Source organism: Corvus hawaiiensis, chromosome 5 (assembly GCF_020740725.1).
Source record: "Corvus hawaiiensis isolate bCorHaw1 chromosome 5, bCorHaw1.pri.cur, whole genome shotgun sequence".
Taxonomy (NCBI): domain Eukaryota; kingdom Metazoa; phylum Chordata; class Aves; order Passeriformes; family Corvidae; genus Corvus; species Corvus hawaiiensis.
The window spans coordinates 74,744,933-74,765,118 of NC_063217.1; the positions used below are offsets into that span (position 1 = coordinate 74,744,933).

Here is a 20,186-nt window from a genome sequence, read left to right on the forward strand (position 1 = left end):
AGGCACCGGGCTCTCCCAGGAGAGCGGGGATCGGAGCGCGCCGCGGGAGCTCCGTGGAGTCGTTCCGCAAAGCCGCTCCTGTTAGTAAAGTTGGATGCGTAAGGACCAAGGTCGGGCCCTGGGGCAGATCCGAGCAGTAGCAGCTCTGTCGGAGAACTGCTCCTTGTACTATATATACGTACTTGCTCTTTTTGTGTCAGAGAAGTGCAGTTACTGTGCATCTGAACGTGACTTTGTGCGTGTGCTCCCAGCTGCTTAGGGGCTTTGTTCTGGTTGTTCCTATAATGTACGTATTTTCTGTTTAAAAAAAAAAAAAGAAAAGAAACTTTACTAGTTGGATTTAACAAAATGTGCAGAGTTGTATGTTGTGTGTGGGACAGAATATGCTGCTAAATGCTGGTGTGTTAGGCTGCAGAAATACACCTAGTTCTTACTTTGGTTGAGATCAGTAGGAAACTGTGTATAAAGAGCAAGATACAGAGGCCCCCGACCAAAACAACTGTCAGGCTCCCAAACCCCAGCAACTATTGAATGAGAGACTTCATTTTGCACTTACAATTTCCAGTCCTGTGCCAAATGATGAAACGGGACTGTTTGCGTTTCTGCTCGCTCAGAGCATGTACATGAGCTGATCTGTCCTAGTCCGTGCCCTTCCTTTCCTGAGCTGCCATTCCGTGCTCAAAGACTTTTTCTGGTGACTCCTGGATTGGGTGATGGAACAGTTAGTTTTGCAAAGCCTGGTTTCAGCTGGTGATTTTAGCTCTCATCAACTTCACCTGCTGGTGAGGGTCAGTGGGATTTGAAGGGCAAATGCTAGTGCAATCTGCTAGTGCAGGGATGCTTCTTCAGCTTCCTAGGAAGGAAACACAGACTTTCAAGTTCAAAAAAAATAGGAAGATTTGCATGTAACTTATCCTTTGCTCCTGCTGAGCATGAATTTCACATTTTTAAAAGCAGTGGCTAGACTTTAGGAAGCTACATTCCCATGATTTCAAGGGACTGGCAACGTAGAGCAGTGACTGCTGACCTTGGATGAGTGGGGAGCAAGGTGTGGTGGTGGGGTGAGAAGGAATTATGGATTTTTTTTTTTCCTTTTCCTTTTTCTGCTTTTTCCAGCTACGGGGAGGAGGGATGAAGCTTTCATTTGTGTGCACAGGGCATTCCTGGCAAGGTAACACCCTGCACTCATCCGGTCTGCTCCCAGCAAGGTCCGGCAGGATTTTTTGCAGCTCAGAGCGGTGCAGGGTTTTCCCTTAAACTTCTGTGTTACGATTTTAAAACTTGAAACTCCTCTGCAGCCAGAAGACAGCCTCATGTACTGGCGCTGTCTTGTGGTATCACTTGTAGCAGGTTTTTAAAAGGAGCTTTTAAAATGCAGCGGATGTAGGGTAAATGCTTCGGTTACCGATGTCTTACGCTGATAAGAAAAGGTTGAATTTATGCACAAAGTGCTGTTCAAAGAAAAACATCCCCATGAGAAGGAAAAATCTGTAACTCCTTTTGTTTTCAGATCTGCCTTCTTATCAGAGAGGGTGGAAGAGCTGAGTATGTCTCTGGCTGAAGGTTTTCTAATGCTGCCACCCTGGACAGCTGTAATAAATAATGAGCTGGAAAGTGTTTTGGGTAAGGTTGTGAAGGAAAATTGCTGCGTGAGAGAGTAAAGAGAAAACCTGTCCTTATTATTCTGCCAGTAAGTGTGCAAACAGCTATTTGGAGTTGGAGGTGCTGCCTTGCCAGAAAGATGCTGTCGCAAAGGCAGGGTGTTGCTTTGAGAAAGCATGTACTGGGGGAAATGTGCTGTTTTGGGAGGTGGGTGCCCGAAAATCGGCCCTGTGGGTATGGCAAGTGATGCTCCTGTGTGCATACATGTCATCTGTTAGTGCAGATTTGCTAGTAACCCGATTTCTCTTCTTTAATTTAATGTTTTGGGTTTTATGCCATGACGTTGTTATATGCATCCGTATCAAAATAGCGTGGCTTGTACTGGTTTGCACTCCAATTCCTTCCTATGGGCTGGGAGCACCGGAGGACTTGGAAGGAGGGTTTGAAGGTGCCTTGTTGCAAACAGCGTTCACGGCGCTCCAGCTCCGGTGCTGCGGCACCGCTCGGTCCCTCAGTGCTGCCGAGATGCCTCCGTGGCTCCAGTGCGAGAGCATCCTTGTCACGCTCCAGCGATCCGCCTCGCATGTATTTTCTGTGTGCATTAGGTTTAGAATTTGAACTCCTGCTTTGAGCAAATTAAAAGGGTTCTGGTAACTCCTCGTTCCAAGTCAATTAGCTGCTTCCGGCTTCAAATCCACTTAGAAGGCTCAGAAGGGGGGGAGTGCTCTTTGAAAACCCAGTAAGAGCAGTTTATGGTTAATATTGATAAAGGAGCGTGTCTCTGTGTCATTGTGCTGCGTCTGGTGGAAGGAAAGCTTCTCTTTTGTGATTCCTCAAAACATAGGGACTTGGATGGGGAGGCAGAGGTCTTCCTCTTAACTCTGTTAAGAAAGCTCTTCGCTGTGTGGCTTGAAATCAAAATACAGCCATAAAATGGTCAAGGTTGCAGTGAATTCCCACAGCCACTCAAAGCAAAGCTTCTTCCCCCCTGCCCTTGAACTTTGAGTCACTGTAGCATCTCGTTTCTCCTGAGTTTGCTCAGGATTGTGGGCAGTTTGTGGCAGGTATGCTTTTTATTGCTGTTGGACAGTGTCAAAGACAATTACTGCACCCATAATTGGGTGATAAAACAGTGCGTGGTATAAGTAAAAAGCTTCAGAGCTCTTGTTTTTCAGTGGCCTAGTCACATTAACTGAAGAGATAAAAATGTCTTTGAATTACTGTCCCGCAATTATGAGTCTTTCACATAAGGAACGTATTTGAACTTGCCACAGGGACTGTCAGTGTGGTGAAGTTGCATGGAGATCTATGAGAAATTTGAAAAGCAGAGAAAACTACATCTCAGTTCTAGGTGTTCAGTTTGATTTGGAACAGTGGATTTCAGTCCAAATTGAATAGGCATGTAGATCCATGCTGTTGGAGTATGGCTGAGCATTCTGAGCACAGCAGAGGAAATTGCAAATGGCCCTGGTTTTATCTGATTTTCTCACCAGAAAGATCAGAAGAGCTGATTCCATGTCACCAATATCAGAATCCTTTGAATTTGTGGCACAAAGGAACTTTCAGCATCTGAATTCCAGAAACGTGTGCCCTTAGGAGACCTCATTCTGCTGCTAAAGTAAAACAGAGACTGAGGGGAGGATTTAAAATAGATTAATTATTTATATATAAAAATATGTGTGGAGAGAGAGAATATGGCTGATCTATATATTTACTACTCCAAAGGAAATCCGTTTAGTGGGGAAAGAGAATTTTCCAGGTGTTTCAAATCCTAGCTGTATTATAGAGTTACCTCTGTAGGCGACCAGGATTGTATTTCTGTTTTGCTACCATGTAATAAATACTTGCTAAATACTCTGTATTAATTCTGTCTTGAAATAAGCCTTAATTGTCCTTCCATAAGTATTGATCCGTACTTCTGGCATCTGAAAGTGAGTTGAAGAACTTGGTGGTAGGAATTGTTCTGTGACTTCTTTTGAGACTGAGGATTACTCAAATCACTTCATTCTGTTATTAATGATAATTATAAAAGCTATTTCATTTTATTCTAATTATAATTAGTAATATATTATTATTAATTATACACTTATATATAATATATAAATCATACAGAACTACGGGACCATGGTGGGAATGGTTACCTCTTCTTTGGACTGCTGCGAGGTGACTGCTGCTCATCTGTGAAGTTAATGAAACAGGCTGATATTTGATGTGATTGTTCCCCAAGGGAGATTGAATTTTACTTCCTTTTCCAAGTTATCAGAATGAGCCGGTGTTACGCAAGAAGTCCTGGTGGGTTTGCATGTCCGAAAGATTTTTGCCTTTTTTCACTTAGGATTTATTCCTGTGGTGTGTTCTGTCTTTTTCTGCTACTTTTTCTGAGCGAAACATGCAAACGCTTTGATTTTGATGACTATGCAGATGTGTAGTCTGAAGTCAAAGGTGACAACTGAAGTCTTGTGTGCCAGCTACTCATCTTTACTAAAATTTTTCAGTTTTCTCTATTTTGTACAGTAGGTGCAGAAACAGAGCTTGTGTCTCTTTTTCAATGGTGTGTGCAACTTGAAGATTCTGGTATTTTCCCCTTAAGGTTTTTTTAATCAATTTTTGCTTCATTTTAATCGCACCTTGAAGGTTTGCTGAACTCATTTCAACTCTTAACCTTGAACAGAAGGTTGCAAAAGTTAACTGCTTTTATTGTACTGGTGACTGTATAACACTTCAGACACATTGTCAGCCCTTTGACGTAAGCGTAAAGGTCTTTTCATCAAGGCTGCCGAATATGAGATTGTTTAGAATGAAGCTGCGAAATAGTTGCTCAGTAGCTCAAGGAAAAGTGGGATTTGAGCACATCAAACCTGTCTGTTGCACTGGAATTGAAGTATATTTCTTATACACAGGAATTGGACCTGCACATTTTGCTTAGGTCTCAGAGTTGGCAAACGTGGTCATCCTGAAGCGGATGTTACCTAAATTCATGTTATATTTGTCTAGTCTGAGCTCACTTCCCTGGCTGACACTTTGTGCATTCAGCAGACACAGAGCACGGCTCAAGACAGCAGCCTTGTTCCACAGAGCTGCCTGTATGTCCTTCTGGGCAGGAACAATCATCCCCAGGGAAAAATAGATGGGGCTTTGTTCTCATGTGTCCCCAGCAAAGCTCCGTTCCAGAGCCTTGATGGCACAGCAAGCCAGTGTGTGGTGCCATGGAAGTGTTCTGCATCCACTGTTCGACATCTCATGATCTCTTAGGTGAGCAGTAACGGGGCTGGAGCAGTATTGTCCCAGCAGAAGGGTTAGTGTGGCATTCCATGGAAGCAGTGCCGGACGTGTTTGTAGTGCTGATGATGGAGTACCAGTGCAGCGAGAAAGGTTGGAAATGTGGAGCTGTTGCCTTAGTCCCACAAAACACTTCAGCACAGGTGACTTCTGGCCTCGAGGCAATTCAACTCATTGGCCTTTAAGGCCATGCTGAAGTGCCGTGCTGGGGTGAGTCCTGCATGAGTAGTTCCACCGGCACGAACGGAAGAAATGCGTGCTGAGATAGGACAGTGTGCGGGGAGAATTCATCAAGTGGGGCCAGAGGGGTGCAGGGACAAAGTCTAGATTGCAGCCATGAGCTGCTTGCAGGGTGGGGTTGGAAATCAATGAAAGACCAGTGCAAAGTCTTGAGTGCATCTTTGATAGGCACTCAAAGGGTGGTGTTGGAGGCTGTAGAATAGAATATTGATTTAGAGTAGAATTGGAACGAACCTACAGCCATCATTTGTCCACCTGCCTAGCTTGTCTTTTCAGTCCCAGTTCACCTGTTGGATGACATCACTGAATTTTTTGGAAAAAATACCTTGAATAGATATTGAAATGCTCTCCGTTTCAGAGTGGGCTTGTGTCTCTGTTGTGTTATTGGCACATCACTGGAATGTGCATGGAAAGGAGATTGGGGTTGCCTAAGAGCAAGAACTGCTTCTACCGGAATGTGATACATGCAATGATTCCCTGTAACTGTGTGAATGCTTCTCACTCGGGATAGAAGAGTATTCTTCTCCCTTTTAATCAACGGTGAATGATCAATTTCTATACCGAAGCTGGGCTTCAGAAGGAAAGGCAGACTGTCTCCTGTGCTGTACACCTCCCGTGCCATTCAAGCTTGGAGAAGGCCTTCTGTGTAGATTGGACTTTCCTGTGCCTGGGGAAGAGGTTTTGCACTGTGCCTGACAAGGCGGGTGTGCGATTGCAGCCATGGCACTCTGGAGGGTTCTGGCTTGTACGTAGGACCTTGCTGATCTTTGGGTCTGCTGGGTTCTGTGTGGTCACCTTGGCAGTGCTCTGAAGTTCAGCCTGAGAGCCTGCTAGCATGGAAGGAATGTGAGCAAGCCTGGGCTCGAGCATGGGCTTAGGCCTGTGCTTTGTTGGCAAGGCAAGCCCAGGCGCCTTTCCTCGGCTGTTGTGGGCACGGAGCTCCAGCCAGGATGCTCTGACTGCTCAGCTTCATGGCTTATTCCTATTTGCAGTGTAACTTGAAGGAGTGGGCATGTAACTGCCATCCTTGTACTGTAACTTAACCTGGGATGCACACTCTGAACAAAACAGTGAAACGGCAGGAATTGCTGCAAAAGGAAGACCTCCATATTTCCAAAGTTTTCCTTGGATCACGGATCTCTTCCCTTTGCCAGGAATACAGTGTATAAATTTAGTTGAAAGGGAATATGCTGCAAAACAACCCTGTGAAAAAACCCCCGACCGTGTCTTCCGGTGTCAGAATCCTCTCTAGAGACTGAGTAAAGGGAGATCGTGTCTCCAGCTCTTAAAATAATTACTCAAATTAAAGATCAAGCTAGAAGAGCCCAGTTCACTGAACATTAGCTATGCAACTTAATTTGTTAAAAAGCATTGAAAAAACAACTTAAGCTCATCATGCTCAAAATGTCTGTCCCAGCAAGTAACCTGGATGTCCCCTGAATCTTCAGAAATGTGGGAGTGCAGAGATTCCTGTGAACTCTAAAAGTTTCTGTAATAACTTTTCTACGAATGAAGCCACAGTTCTTGAACGAACCTGTTTCTGCCTTTTTAATTCTAAATGATGCATAGGACATCTTTGCATTAAATATTCCTGGTCCAGTAATGCCTTGGGTTGCCAACAGCTCTGCTTTCCTGGAAAGGCTTGACTTGTGACTCCGTGAAGGTACCTGTGGGTTTTTGTGGAGAGGTCAGTTCAGTTCTGGATGTGATCCTTAACTTGTAATTCTCAGAAATATCTATGGAGTCTTGAACTGTGGTATCAGCCCAACTTTTCTGGCTCTGTTCCCAGACCAGTCATTCCACTTAACAATACAAAAATGCAAGATAATGGACGCAGATAACTGGGATTAAATATTACCGTCGCCCATTTCCCGTTTACCTTTAAACAGCCGTGTTGCAATTAGATGCTGGGCATAAAGCTGTTCTTTGTTAACAGGTGTCTCCAAGAAATGTGTGACTAATGACCGTGTCTGGGTTCAGCCGTGGTGGCCCTGACAGCTTAAAAAAGGAACGCAAAAGCTGCTTTATCCTGTTATGCTTTTATGAATATCTGTTACCACAGCAAACCATTTCAGGCCTGTTACAGAAAGTTGTTTTCCCAAGGCTTTTTCTGAAAGAATGGCTGCCTCCAGTGTTTTAGGCACATGCATGTGGAAAAGAGGATGAAAGCAGCTGGTGGGTGATTGGCACGAGCTGTGAGGTGCTCCAGCATGACCTCATGCACAGCCACTGATGCTTCAAGGTGTACCTGCTGCAGCATGGGCCTGGCCAGATACTTTGAGATGTACCTTCTCCAGCCTGGAGTGATCCTTCGAGGTGTCATCCACAGGTCACAGCCCATGGACTCAAGTTCCATTGGAGTTCCAGCCTCCCCAGGAGCGCAGTAGCCCTGTGCTGGCCCCCCGCCAGCCCGGGCACGTTGTCATTGCTGTAATCAGAGCATTCCCAGGCCCAGCGGAGCAGCCTGATAAGCACCACGGTGAGCACTGAAAGCAAAAGGCACCCCGACGAGGCACCGCATGCAGCCAGGCGAGCGTGCCCATGGCAAGACGAGAGCCTGCTGATCAGTATCCATGCAGCTATGACAGCTATACATTCCACCTAGCACGTTCCAATCAAATCTGCTGTTATTTTGAACCCGTTGTGCCCTGTATTGACGCCAAAAAGGACTGTCCTGACTTAACCTCAGCCGGCAACCAAGCACCGCACCACTGCTTGCTCACTCCCACAGCAATAACTAAAACATTCGTGAATTCCCACCACTGTTTCCAGCACAAATCCAAACCATAGCTTGATACTGAGAAGAAAATTAGCTGTACCCTAGACAAAGCAGCACAGCGTGTTATATCAACTGTGGTTCTTGAGGATGCCTCTGAGTTTATAGTTCCTAAAACAGAAGTAGAAACTCTTGCTTTATACAGAGTTCTGGAAGAAGAGGAAATAGAATGTGGGACCTATAAAATATTTTTTATAGCGCTTGCTCATGTTAAAATGCTATGGCTTGAAACCCTAATGGGTAAAAGGCTGAGTTGTACAGGAACATGGGAAATATGAAGAGAACATTTGAGGAATGCCTGGGAAGTTCATGTTTATGGGCTAATGATCTGGGAGTCAGAAGGAGCCAACTGCCATGCAGGGAGAGGAGCTCGTTCCAGTGACATACTTGTGTAAATGGTGGTAGAGGAGGCTGAGTAGCCTTCCTCGGGTAAAGGAAGATGCAAGTGATGTTAATATTTTAGGTTTTCTCTCTCCAGAAGAAGGATTTTTTTCCTGGAGCAGATGAAGTTTTCCAGGTGTTGTCTGAAAGAAAGACTGATGCTAATATCTCATTTTCTCTTCTCTTGCAGAAGTCTGCTTGGTCTTCTGTCCAAGCTCAGTAGTCATTATACTGGTGTTCAGGTTACTCGGGAGGACACAGGACATCCTGCAACAGTGCTGCTTATCAGCATCAGTGTGTTCCTACCAGTTTTGTCCCGCAAATTGTTCTTCCGGACAACATTGATGGGTCACAAGGAAGGAGTTCAGAAGAAGTGGCTGTGAGCATTTTCGGGCAAGAAATTACTTTTCAGCTCTCGGGTTGTTGTTTTCTTCGCAGTCTTGTTTTAGGCTGATATGAATAAGTCTATTTTGAGCTGCCCTTAAATGGATGTCACATAGAGGACAGTCTTGTTAAAACTTGGGAGTTGCCTGCTCAGCAGTTGGGTTCTGCGCTCTTGGCTGTGGTTGGAGGATACAGTAAATCCAGCTTTAGGGCACCGAGAACTAAATTAAGAACCTGACTCTCCCATGGAGCAAAATGCCAGTCCAGCAGCAAACGCATTTTGCTGGTGAGGTGAGTTGAGCATTGCTAAGTGGACTGCCTTTATGCAGGATCATGCGTTGTCTGCTCATACCACTCTGCTTTTATGCTGCATCATGTTCCTCCCGTTGGAGCTGGTGTCCTGGTGAAGGAACCCGTATCCCTCCATCCGCTGACTAATGCTGTGAGAATGTGATCATGTGCCCCTGCCTGCTCTGGGCCACACTCTTATTAATGACTAATTGGTCTGCAGGGCTGAGTGGAAAGATCACGGGCTCGGCCTGCTCTTCGCTGGCATCACGCGCCCAAGTCGAGGTGTCAAGTGGGTTGCCACGAGGCATTGCTCTCACGAGCTGAGCGCATGGAAGGGCAAGGGGCACCTGAAGGTGGTGCTTTGCTCCATGCTCCAGTGACCTGTTCCCTAGAAGTGTACAAAATCTCCCTTTGCTTTCTCTGCAGGCACTGTCATGTGCATGGCTGTGTGGATGAGCTCTCTGTGGGCTAGTGGCCATGGCAGTGTGGCTCCCCCCGACTGCGTTCTATCCCAGTGGCTGTCGATGCTCTGGAACAGCTGTTTGCTACCAACCTGCCCCTTTGATACCACGTGAAATTTTGAGGAGCACAAGTTTTTCTGCCTGTGGGTGTAAGTCTGGTTAGTGATAGCCAGGGGCCACACGTACATGACGTTGTCTCAACAGCCTGATCACAGCCCCCAGAAGGCACAGCAGATGCTCTCCCAGAGCAGGATCTGTGGCCATGTGGAAGGGAATTGTCACTTGCAGTTGCGTTTCTGCTTAGTGATCCTCGTGGGTGTCACTTGTGAGGCACCTGTATCCTTCTGGCTCTGTGGCTTGTGCTGGCGTAATCGGTGTTTTGCTGAGCGCTTGGCACTTTTGGGAGACAGAATGGCTACCCAGGTCCGTGCTGCTCTGGGCTGTGACTGACTCTCTTCTGACTGGAGGTTAAATTGGTGGAAGTGATGAAATTCTTCTTTTTTTGGTTTAGTCTCAAGTTATAAAAGAACTTGGTTTTGCATTTCACTCCCCTCTCTCCTCTTCTGTCAGGAAATGTTTCTTTATCTTCAGTAAACTTCCATTGGCTTGTGGTTCTGTGTTTTTGGGGGTGTTTTCGTGGTTTTTTTGTATTGTTTTTTTTTTTTTGTTTTTTCTGGGTTTTGGTTTTTTCTTTTTTTTTTCTTCTCAGTGCAGTCAGTGAAGGCAAGAGGGGCGTTTAGTTTGAAATCTGGCTGTTCGCATTTCTGGCTCTCAGATCTGCATTAGTTTTGAGTGACTGTTATTGAATTAGAATTTGATGCATGCACCAGGACCAGTGCCAGTGACCTTCTTCAGCAGAGATTTTGTCTCATCACCCCAGGGAATGGTCGCTATAAAGTCTTCTAGATGAGCAGTTGGCACTCAAGTGAGGATGAGGTCCAAAGCCCACTGTTTTTTTTGCTTGTCTAATATTTTTGGAGTTCTTTCTTCTGCCTGAGTCTTGTGTGTGTGCTGGCATTTGGTTTGGATGGCTTTGCCCTTCTGTTTTAGTTTTACAGCTGTGTGCTCTGACCATACTCCTTTGAAGGTGAACTCAAGTGGTATCGCATCCCTTCTTTCTTTGAAGCAACTGCTCCAACATGGAAGAATTGCAGTTTTACAGAGACTGTCGTCTAGTAACCAGGTAGAGTTTGCAGAATTTGCAGATAAGTACGCTTTGAGAGGTTCCCGCTTGTGTAACGCCATGCGAGTGGTTAAGCAGATTCCCAAAATCATCCATGTTAAAAATATCCTTTATGCTGGATTATGTTTTTGAAACCAGCATATTGTGAATCCACGTATCGCTTCAGAATGCCAAGAATTGGATCAGAAATGCTGTGCCTGCACTCTGGGAAGTGCTGAGAGTGCATTAGCTCCCTTGGCTGCTTCAGATATGTCCAAAATGTTTTATACAACCAGGCTTTCTGCCTCTGCCAGCTAGAGCTCAGGTCTGGATTGTGCTGCATCGGGTCTTACCCGTCCTTCTTGCAGTAGGAAGCCAGCACACGCTCTGTACTCATGTTACCATCAGTGGCCCAGAGCTTCGTGATGCTTTTAGAGGGGCTTCAGTGTTTCGGAGGTGGTTGGGAAGGTGATGGTGGGACAATGTGCAGCTCTAGGAGTTGCGCATTTGAAGGTATGAAGCCTGAGGAAAGGGAAAAGCTCCAAACTGTAATTAACAGAGGTGAAATAAGCTATGAGCTGGTCGCACACATTTTGTGTGTGGTGTGATTGCTATGGAGAACTTTCCGCCCCAAAGCAGTCACAGGAGAGGACAAGTGTGGGAGCTAGCTGCCTGCTGGGAAGCCAGGATTGAGCGTGCCGGATTGTTTTCCCTGGAGAAAAGCAGCCCTGGGCGAGTGGTGCCAGTGGTGTGCTGCCCCACCCCTCATTGTACACACTGCCTGTTCCTCTGCTCAAGTGGGAAATGGACTTAAACCCAGCACCGCCCATTCCCGATAGCTCTTTTCTTTTAGACGCGGGACCAAACTGCCCACTCTAACATCCTCGTTATACTTGGGAATCTGCCTCAGGATCAGGCTTCTCATGCCTTGCTTTTGGAGGTTCTGGGTGGGCAGTATGCAGCAGATGCTGGAAAGATTTCCTGCACTTGCTATTTCTTTGTCCAGGTTTCTCTATAGGTGTATCCAGATCTCTTGTACTTTGAAAGTTGTGTGCTGAGCTGATGTAAAACACACACTTGAAACGTTGCAGTTGCTTCTTAGCCCATGGTACCTGCTCCTGTGACACAGCACACTTAGTCACAGATCCCTCAAAAAGAGCTCTTACCGGATGCTGGAGCAAGGAGCAGCTACTGTATAAACCAGCAGTGGTTTCAAATAGACACACAGTCAAGTAAGAAGCTGCCTTTAAGGCATAAAACTGTAACAAAAATATTGCAGGACATGACATTGTCACGGTAATAAATAGCCAAAAATAGATCAGATGCCACAGGCTGGCTTGAAATAATAATTTTTAGGAAAAATCCACTGCTGCTTATGAGTTGAAAACCTGATGCCGCTCTGCCTCTAGCGAAAGCTTTTTTTTTGTGATTTTATATTTCATCTGTTGCAGAAAACAAAGCTACAAAAATGTCTGGTTTATGTTATCCTCAAACAGATGTACTCATAATATTTGCAGTCCAGAATCACTTCTTCCTGTGGATTCATCTCATTTGATTCCATCTCACAAAGCTCCTGCGGAAGTGCAAGCTCAAATTCCTTGCAGGGTGTCTCTGTACCTTTTCCTGGCTGTAGCTACATGAAATATAGCAGATGGATGTGGAATGTGTCAGGAGCCAGGTGCTCGGCAGCAGAGGTTCACCCTGTCCTGGAAGAGGGGCTTGCACTGAGATCCTGTAGTTCTCAAATGAAGCTGGAGTGCAATGCAGCCTAGTCCTTGCTGAGTCCACAGTTTCAGCTCCATGGTTTCCTTGAAGAGAAGGAAATGAAACCAAAGAGGCAGCTGACTTTATCAGTTTTTATAGTCATGACATTTTATGGTAAGTCATTTAATCATAATGAAGCAGAGGCTTCAACTGTTACACCTGCCGCGCGTCCAGTGCCAGTGTTCCCCTTATATTTCCCTGTGTTTTGATAGTGTTACTTTGTTGTTTGTGCAGAAGAAAGCTGCATCTTCATTCACTCCTAATTGCTTTTCCTAGTAGTTACTTCATCTTTGGAACATACCCAACTTCAAGAGTTCTTCCAAAGTTGTTGGAGATCAAAATTGAAATCCAAATGATGGGACTTATTTTGCCATCATGAATTCAAATTATTCTTATCTTGGTTTCAGGAAGGTGCTCTCATAGACTTCACCTGTGAGTTGTGATAAACATTTAGAGTTCTTGACGTTCCAGTCTGTAAGAGTTTTTGAAAACAAGATTTAGTCAAGAACTGAGATTCGTATTTAAATCCTGTCATGGGACTTAATTTCGATCCCTGAGAACACCTCTGTAGAGGGAAACATTTCACCTAACAAGATGACTTAATTGGGAATTTATTTGGTTTATAAATATTACAGTGCAAGTTCTTTGTGTGCAAAGCAGAGGGTTCTGTCCTGCTTTGCTCTGGGTGAGTACAGCCTTTTGCTGAGAAAGCTTGTAAATAAATGCTGCTTTAGAGCTGACAGGGGAAAATGCATCCAGGATAAATTTGGCAACGTGTTCCAGAAGTGCATCTACCAGGCTGTGCTGAGTATAGTCAGAAGCTCTTCTTTTCTCTGTGACAGAGCCCATATGCAAGTATGTGAGGAAACCAAAACACATCAGGACCCTAAAAAGGAATCGGTCGAATTAAGTCTGTTCATTCGCGCATTTGTGTATGGGCTGTGAGAGCATCAGCGGGGACCAAGTCTCCTTCCTGGTTTCCTGTTTACTTGGCCACTACAATAGCAGTGTCTGAATGCTTCACAGGTTGCAGAGAGAAGAAATAATGTTATCTCTGTCTCCCCGAAGCCCGCTGACAGAAGCAGCCTGTTTGGCTTGCTGACTCATTCCTTTTGGGATGCGCATACATGTACCCACACACACTTGGCATCTAACCTGGGTGGCTTGGTGAGGGCACTGGGTGTAGCTGACAGGGAAGCCTTTGGTGGCTCTTCTCTCTGCTCAGGTCCAGGTCCCATCTGTGTTGATCCATCTGTAGTTGAAGGTTGGATGATGCTGGTTGTCACAAGTAGTGTTGGTTACACCTGTGGGGAGCGGTGTGGGGTTGTGGGTGTTTCCTACCAGAGCCAGTCTCCCCTTTTGTGTTTGGGAGGTACGTGGTGAGGGGGAGCGGTATGTGGTGGATTCAGGGCTAAACCCTGTGGGATTTGGGACCTGCCAAACAGCTCAGCCCGCGATGCCCTGTGCACCGTTTGCTTGGGTTTGTCTGTTCTCTCACAGCATCCCCATCCATGCCTTCCCACTCTGCTTTGTCCATGGCAGTTTTCTGAGGGAAAGTCTTGACAGGTCACTGGTGCTGTGCTCTGTGAAGCAGAAAGGGTGGTTGGTTGTGCACACTCAGGAAGATTTTACTTCCCTTGCCTTTCCTGGGAGAGTGGACAGCTTCCCCGCACCTGCCTGGCAGAACTGTGGTGCAGCAGCTGCTGTGTGGCACGGCTGGGCAGGCACCCGTGGGCTGGCAGCTCCAACTGATCCATCGGGAGCCCTGCTGCCGGCACTGCTGCTCTGTGACCTGGAGTTCTCCCTCCTCCCTCAGCCCTTCACCCACTCCACGCCCCAGCTCATTTGGTTGCTCTTTAATGTGACTTTCACACGGCTCTGTGTTATGCTGCTCCAGTTACGGAACTGGCTCAGTTTCTTTTTCCTTGTGCAGTTCAGAGTGTGCTGGAATTTCTTCCTGATTGCAAAAGCCGTTGGAAGTGGGCAGAATCGTAAAAGCTTATCAGTGAGCAGTAACTCTCCCCTCTGGCTCCGCAGCTCTGTTACGCATTTATTCACTCCGGCGAGTTGTAACTCTGTGCAACATCTCGTGTTGCCACATCAGTCCTTCTTTATTTACCCCAAACACCACTTTCCCTCTCTCCTCAGTCTCCCAAGTTTCACGGCTCCGGAGCTGAGCAGCCGGGCGGTGGCAGCACTCCATCTCCTGGGGGAGCTGGCTGCCGGCCTCCGCCTGGAGTAGCACCAGGAATGCTAACTCCGAGGTTACTTGCTGCTTTGCACCACCTGGACGATGCAGTTCAAGTGTTTGGTGCTGCAGCCAGAGACCTGCAGGAAGCATTCATGATGTGATGGGTGGAACAGATGCTGGCGGATAAGCGCAGCCATTAGGAAGTCCGGGATCCCTGCTAGTACTAAATTGGTCTTGTTCTTTCCAGGTAGCCGGGCAGAATATTTCTGTGAGCTGTATCTGCCGGTGCTTTGCAGGCAGAGCAGAGTTGCTGCTGGCCGTGTGTGACTCTTGTTCAAATTCTATTGACACATAACATCATTTCTAAAAATGTTTGGCACTGATCTAATTACTGGCCCAGAAAGGCCAGTTACTCAAGCAGTTCATGTTTTTTCACTGGAGCATATTCTGTCAGACCCCGAAAATAGAAACCCAATATTTTTAAATTTTTTTTTTTTTTTAGGTTTGTTTCCAAAATGTTGCAGCAGCAGTCACGAGAATGTGGATCTAGATGAGAAGTGCCTGAAAATCCCTTTACCTTCCAACAAGGAGCTGGTAAACCAGGCTTAACTGAAGGCACATCTCTTTTCAGAGGCCCTGAAATTATTTCCATCCTTTCTTCTCCCCAGTCCATGTGTGTCTTCATGGAATAGTGACAGTACGTGGTCTTGTGGCAGTGCTTCACTAACAGGAGTCTGCCAGCTTTCTGCCCTTGAAGACTCCAGGGAAGATTTTCTTGTAGTTTCCTGTGACTTTTTCTTTTCTTTTTAATTTCTGCAACTCCCATTTCATGGTATTTGAAAAATTCCAGGGGGCTGAAATAGTTTCCCCGTGCAAATTGGTAAAGGATGTTTTCTTGCTAGATTTTGGCCCACAGAAATCCAGTGGTAATCTGAGAAGGGCAGAAAAGACCAAATCAAGGGAGGTGGTGCTTGGAGTCTAATCACTAAACTCCTGCGGATTAGAGCCAGGGCGCTGTGCCAAGACGACCCAAGCTCTATTCCTGGCTCTTTAAACCCCCCAGTTCCCTCGGATACACATATCAAGGAAAGCATCAGCCTTGCTGATCAGTTTTCCAACCCTCTGGAGCTAAAAAGCGTGGCTGTTCAATGTGCTAAACCCGTTCCAGGCTGGCAAGGTGGTGTTCCTGGGAGCGTGGGGGCCATTCCCACTGCTGTGGGGTCATGCTTGGGAGGATGCTCTGCTGTTGTGGGGAGGTTGAGTAGACCTTTTACCAAGGGGATGGCAACTGGTGAATTCTTGGCACCGTATCCCTTGCTGGCAGTGGAAACTGCTCCCTTCCTTTCCCTTTCTCCACTCTACCACACTGTTGCTTCTCAGTTGCTCCATGCCTGGACTGATGCTGCCGAGGCTGTGGGAACTGGCCTTGGGACATGGTTTTACACAGGGCTGTGGGACACACAGGTGTGTTACACACATGCACGTGTGTGGGTGCTCAGAGAGTGGAGCTGAATGCCAGGATAAGTACAGACTTCACGGAGGAATAAAGCTCCTGTGGTTTGTGTTTGGTCTGGAAATCCAGTTCCATCTGTTCCAGATGTTTCCAGTTGTGTTTATAGCAAGGAGCTACTGTGCTGCTTTGCAGGAAAAAATAATTAAAAAAATATGGGGTTGTGCCTTCACAACCATTGCAAACAGGCACGGGTATCCATGGAGTATGTTCCCTTCTGTTGCCTTAGAAAAGATGCGTAAATAGTCTTGAATAATTTAATGAAGAGCCGGAGCTTTCAGGGGAGGCTGGTGTGTGCCTGAGTGCTGCCTTGGTGTGCTGTGCTGGCAAGGAGCACGTCCCACCCCTCTGCACCCGGCAGCAGCTGCTTGGGGAATGGCACCTTTCCTAGGTCAGGGAAATTTCTGCTTCAAATCCTCTGGCTCTTGGAATTCAGGCAGAAACAGCCTGAGCGAAGGAGGAGCTGGCTTCGGACTAGACCTAAGCTTGGGAGTCAGTGCTCACAGACGTTTCTGGGTACGGTGCTTTATTTTTCACTGCCAACCAATAATCCAAATGAAAAATGTGTATTTCCATATGCTTTGGTACTGTGTTTGAATCTGACCTATTTTTCTTCATTGTTTTTATCTGCGACATGTTTGAGACTTGTTCTGGGAGTTGAGCTGTGGACTAAGAGCCAAGGATGAGGCCATTTGTGGGTTAGTAAAGGTGTGCTTGAGGTGGAGGAAAACTTGGCAGAGGTGGGAGAATGGCTGCTGTGGTACTGCTTTCATGAAATGGGACTCTGGTACTTCCTTTTGTGGCTGAGTTTTATTTTTTATTTTCTAGTTAGATAGCCAGGCATTGGGATGCAAGGTAGACACCCTAAGGCATTCTGATTCCTTGGTATTCATCTGTACAGTATTTATACCCTCCTGAATTTGAACATTTATTTAAGATAATCTGTAAGTGTTTGCTGCTGCTGCTCTCAGAGGATCTTGAATGGAAGCAATATGGATGGGAAGAAGTTTTGAAGGCCTGAACTCTGAACTGAGTTCATCCCTATTCCACTGAGGGAATATAAGGAAAAGGTGTTGTTTTACGTCTGATTCTTGGTACGAAACGGGTTACCAGCTCGGTCCCAGTTGTATTAGGATAGAAAGCTCCCGTGGCGACTGCACAGTGGTGAGCAGCAAATGTGTACTTAGCCTCTAAGGAGATTATTTAACACAGTTCCAATTTCGTTTATTATTATTATTTTATTATTTTTGTATTTGCTTGTCAAGAGTGGATTTGCAGATGTACCCTCGGAACACAGGCAGGGTCTGATTTTGTGGGGGAAGCACAGCAGCAGGAGTTCTGGGCAGCTCTGCGGAAGCACGGCGATGGCAGAAGCATGGAATTAGGAGTCTCTGCTGTCCATGGAGGCAGATCAGAGGTGGAGAGAAAAGGGGAGGGGAAGGACAGCAACTACTAAAACCCTTCCCCAAATGGATGAATGAAGGGGTGACACACATAAATGACTGCTGTGATGATCTGACTTACTGTAGCTCGGTCTCGGGATAATCCTCATATGTCAGATTTCTGTAAGGCCAACATGTGACACAAAGCCGGGCTCCCAGCAGACAAGTGTGCTGTGCTGGTATTAGGGGCTGGCCAGAGCCCGGGCTGTGTGTCCGTGTGGGGTGTGCCCGCTCGCCTCCCTGCGCGGCTCGGCCGCTGCCGCCCGCTGGGACAGCTTCAAAGGCAAACTGGAATCCCGCAAGCTCTTGACTATTGCATAGACCGCCCCAAGCCTGCCCGTGTGGCTGTACTTTTTGGAAAAAAGAGAAGGGGGAAAAAAAGGCAGACACAAGAAACAGGAAAGCCCCCAAAGCCTTGTAGCTGGGATTACCTTGTTCACACCTGTCACCACTGATGTCCTCTCAAGGTCAGAATTCGAGCTACGAGAGGCCAGCTTAAAGCAAACGCCATGTGAACAGAGCTCTATGAAGGAACAGCAGGCACTGGAAGGAGGACAGGAGTGCCCACAGGAACATGAACAACAGCTTGCAAGTTAACCTGCCCAGGACTTGGGCTGGTTCAAACAGCTCACTCCAGGAGAAGTCTGAGCATTCCTTTTTTCTTTTCTATTACTATAGGATGGAGGACGAGGCGGTACTGGATAGAGGGGCTTCCTTCCTTAAACATGTATGTGATGAAGAAGAAGTGGAAGGTAAGAGACTTGGACTGCCGGGGAGGAGGGGTGCCTTTGCTTTGGTGTTCGTATGTAGGTGGGGCACAGTCGGAGGGCCGAGAAGCGGGGTGCCTTTGGTTTGCCCAGTATTTCATCCTAAAATTGACTGAAATGTGGGTAGGCTTGGTCGGGGTGGAAGTGACTTTTTAGAGAAATCCTCTATTTCAGTTCAGGAGCGAACGCTGTTGCGTGCTGCTGGCAGCACGCTTCCACTTTCCCCAAAGTTGTGTTTGCTGTGTCTTGCATAATGGCTGTGAAACACCAGAGCTGTTTGCTTTGCTTTCCTCTACGAATAGAGTTTTGGCAATGCTTGCCTATCCTTGCTGCAGTTGTGAGTGTGGAAATATGGAGACAGGTGGAGAAGCCAAGTGGAAAAACCAGCAGAATTTGTACCAAGTGTCGGGGGGGACATAAGGTGGGAAGTGAACATTTGCCTGGGTTATCCTGTGTGCTTGGGAGGCATAAAGAGAAGGGTTTTCCCTTGGAGGAGAACTTCTTAACAGAGAAAATAGTTTCTTCACTTTATAGGGAAAGAATAGACTCCTTTGGAAGTGTTTTTGTTTTCTCTCTAACTAAAAATGTTGTGAAATCCCAAAAGTAAAAGGAATTTAAAGAAGTTTACTTCAAGCTTGTTCCTGGAAAGTGATGAAGGTGATAGGAGTGAATTAATCGCAGCAAATTCTCTTTTTCTGGGGATTGATTGTCTGTGGGCTTGATAAACTACTGGGAGAGAAGGAGGGGAGAGCAGGATAGGATACGACTGTACTGAGAAGGGAGAGGATTTCACCTTGCAGCACTATCCTTCCCCTCCCGACTTCAGGGTGTAATTTTATTCTTACTTTTTTATTTGCGAACAAATGCCTGTGGCTTTTCAGTTGAAAATGTTTTGAAAGGTGTAGGGTTACAGCCATGTCGTTGTCACCGGTAATGGACAGGAAAGGATCCAGCAGTAGGAGAGAAAATAATCTCTTAAAAGAGGAGTTAGAACACTTCCAGCAAACCAAGCCAGTCGTTTCCGCAAAAAACCCAGTGTTTTCTTCCTCTCTGGGATGAAGTAGTCTGTTCTCAGCCACTATAAATCATCATGTTGGGTTTAATGAGGCTATTTGCTGTCTGCAGGGTCGGGTTTGTATTAGCCTTTTGCTTGTGGAATAATTGACGCTTTGGCGCAGCAGAAACTTTTGAGAAGGGAGAGAGAGACGATATTTTTAATGTTTTATTGTCTTAAATGTTGCCGTGTGCTGTTTGGATTTGCAATGGCCATGCGTGATGCTCCAGGAATATAATGCAAGTGATTGTTGGTGATGAGCACGGGAGGGTCCTTTTGACTGTCTGCAGGGCACGTGGTTACTGCTTTAAGTAATATTTGTGGCTGTGGTGTGTTTATATCCTTTGTTCCAATGTAGATATCCTCATTTGGTTTAGTTGGGCTAACAGACCAGTTGCAGCTCATCTCACTGGGGGAGGGACGAGAGGAGGTGAAAGAAGTGCTTCTAGTTGTACACGACAAGCCTCTGGAGCTGGAGCTGCTCAGCTGAGCCTCCGGTGAGCCCTGGAGCTGTGTAGCTAGCTTATTCCCTCGGGGATGCTAAAGGCAGCTCTGTGATTCCTGCCAGGCTCCTGGGAGCGGCCCAGCTAAATCACCCAAGGATCCAAGGCTGTGGCATCTGTCAGGGTCACAGGGCACGTATGGTGCATGTATGGGTCCGTCAGGGAGCCGCTTCTCAGCCGCTCCGCTCTCCGCAGTGGGACAGCCCGGAATTCTTGGCGTGCCTAGCAAATCTGGGGCACTGCTGCAGTGCCAGTAAGCATTAAAGGCTTTGGCACTTTGAAGAGATCTTATTTGTCTCCACGTTTCCAGCCTCAGTGATTCTGTGATTCTCTGTGTGTCCTCAGCTACATCTGTCTCTCCACAGCGATCCGTGCACTT

General features: G+C 46.5%; 1 protein-coding gene across 12 annotated transcripts in view; it reads left to right on the forward strand.

Annotated features, from left to right (window-relative positions):
* The window catches only part of SLC4A4 (solute carrier family 4 member 4), a 153,502-nt gene that overhangs the window by 35,920 nt on the left and 97,396 nt on the right, over positions 1 to 20,186 (forward strand). For 5 of the 12 annotated variants that reach the window (XR_007203474.1, XM_048302814.1, XM_048302819.1 and 2 more), the window contains exon 1: positions 17,685 to 18,235. Coding sequence is in view for 11 of the 12 variants with exons in the window: in XM_048302814.1 (XP_048158771.1) it covers positions 18,058 to 18,235 (178 nt within the window). In the remaining variant the exon portion in view is untranslated. Of the gene's footprint in view, positions 1 to 13,360; positions 13,367 to 17,683; positions 18,236 to 20,186 lie in introns of those variants that run through there. The other 7 variants (XM_048302817.1, XM_048302818.1, XM_048302820.1 and 4 more) reach the window with 4 other exon arrangements.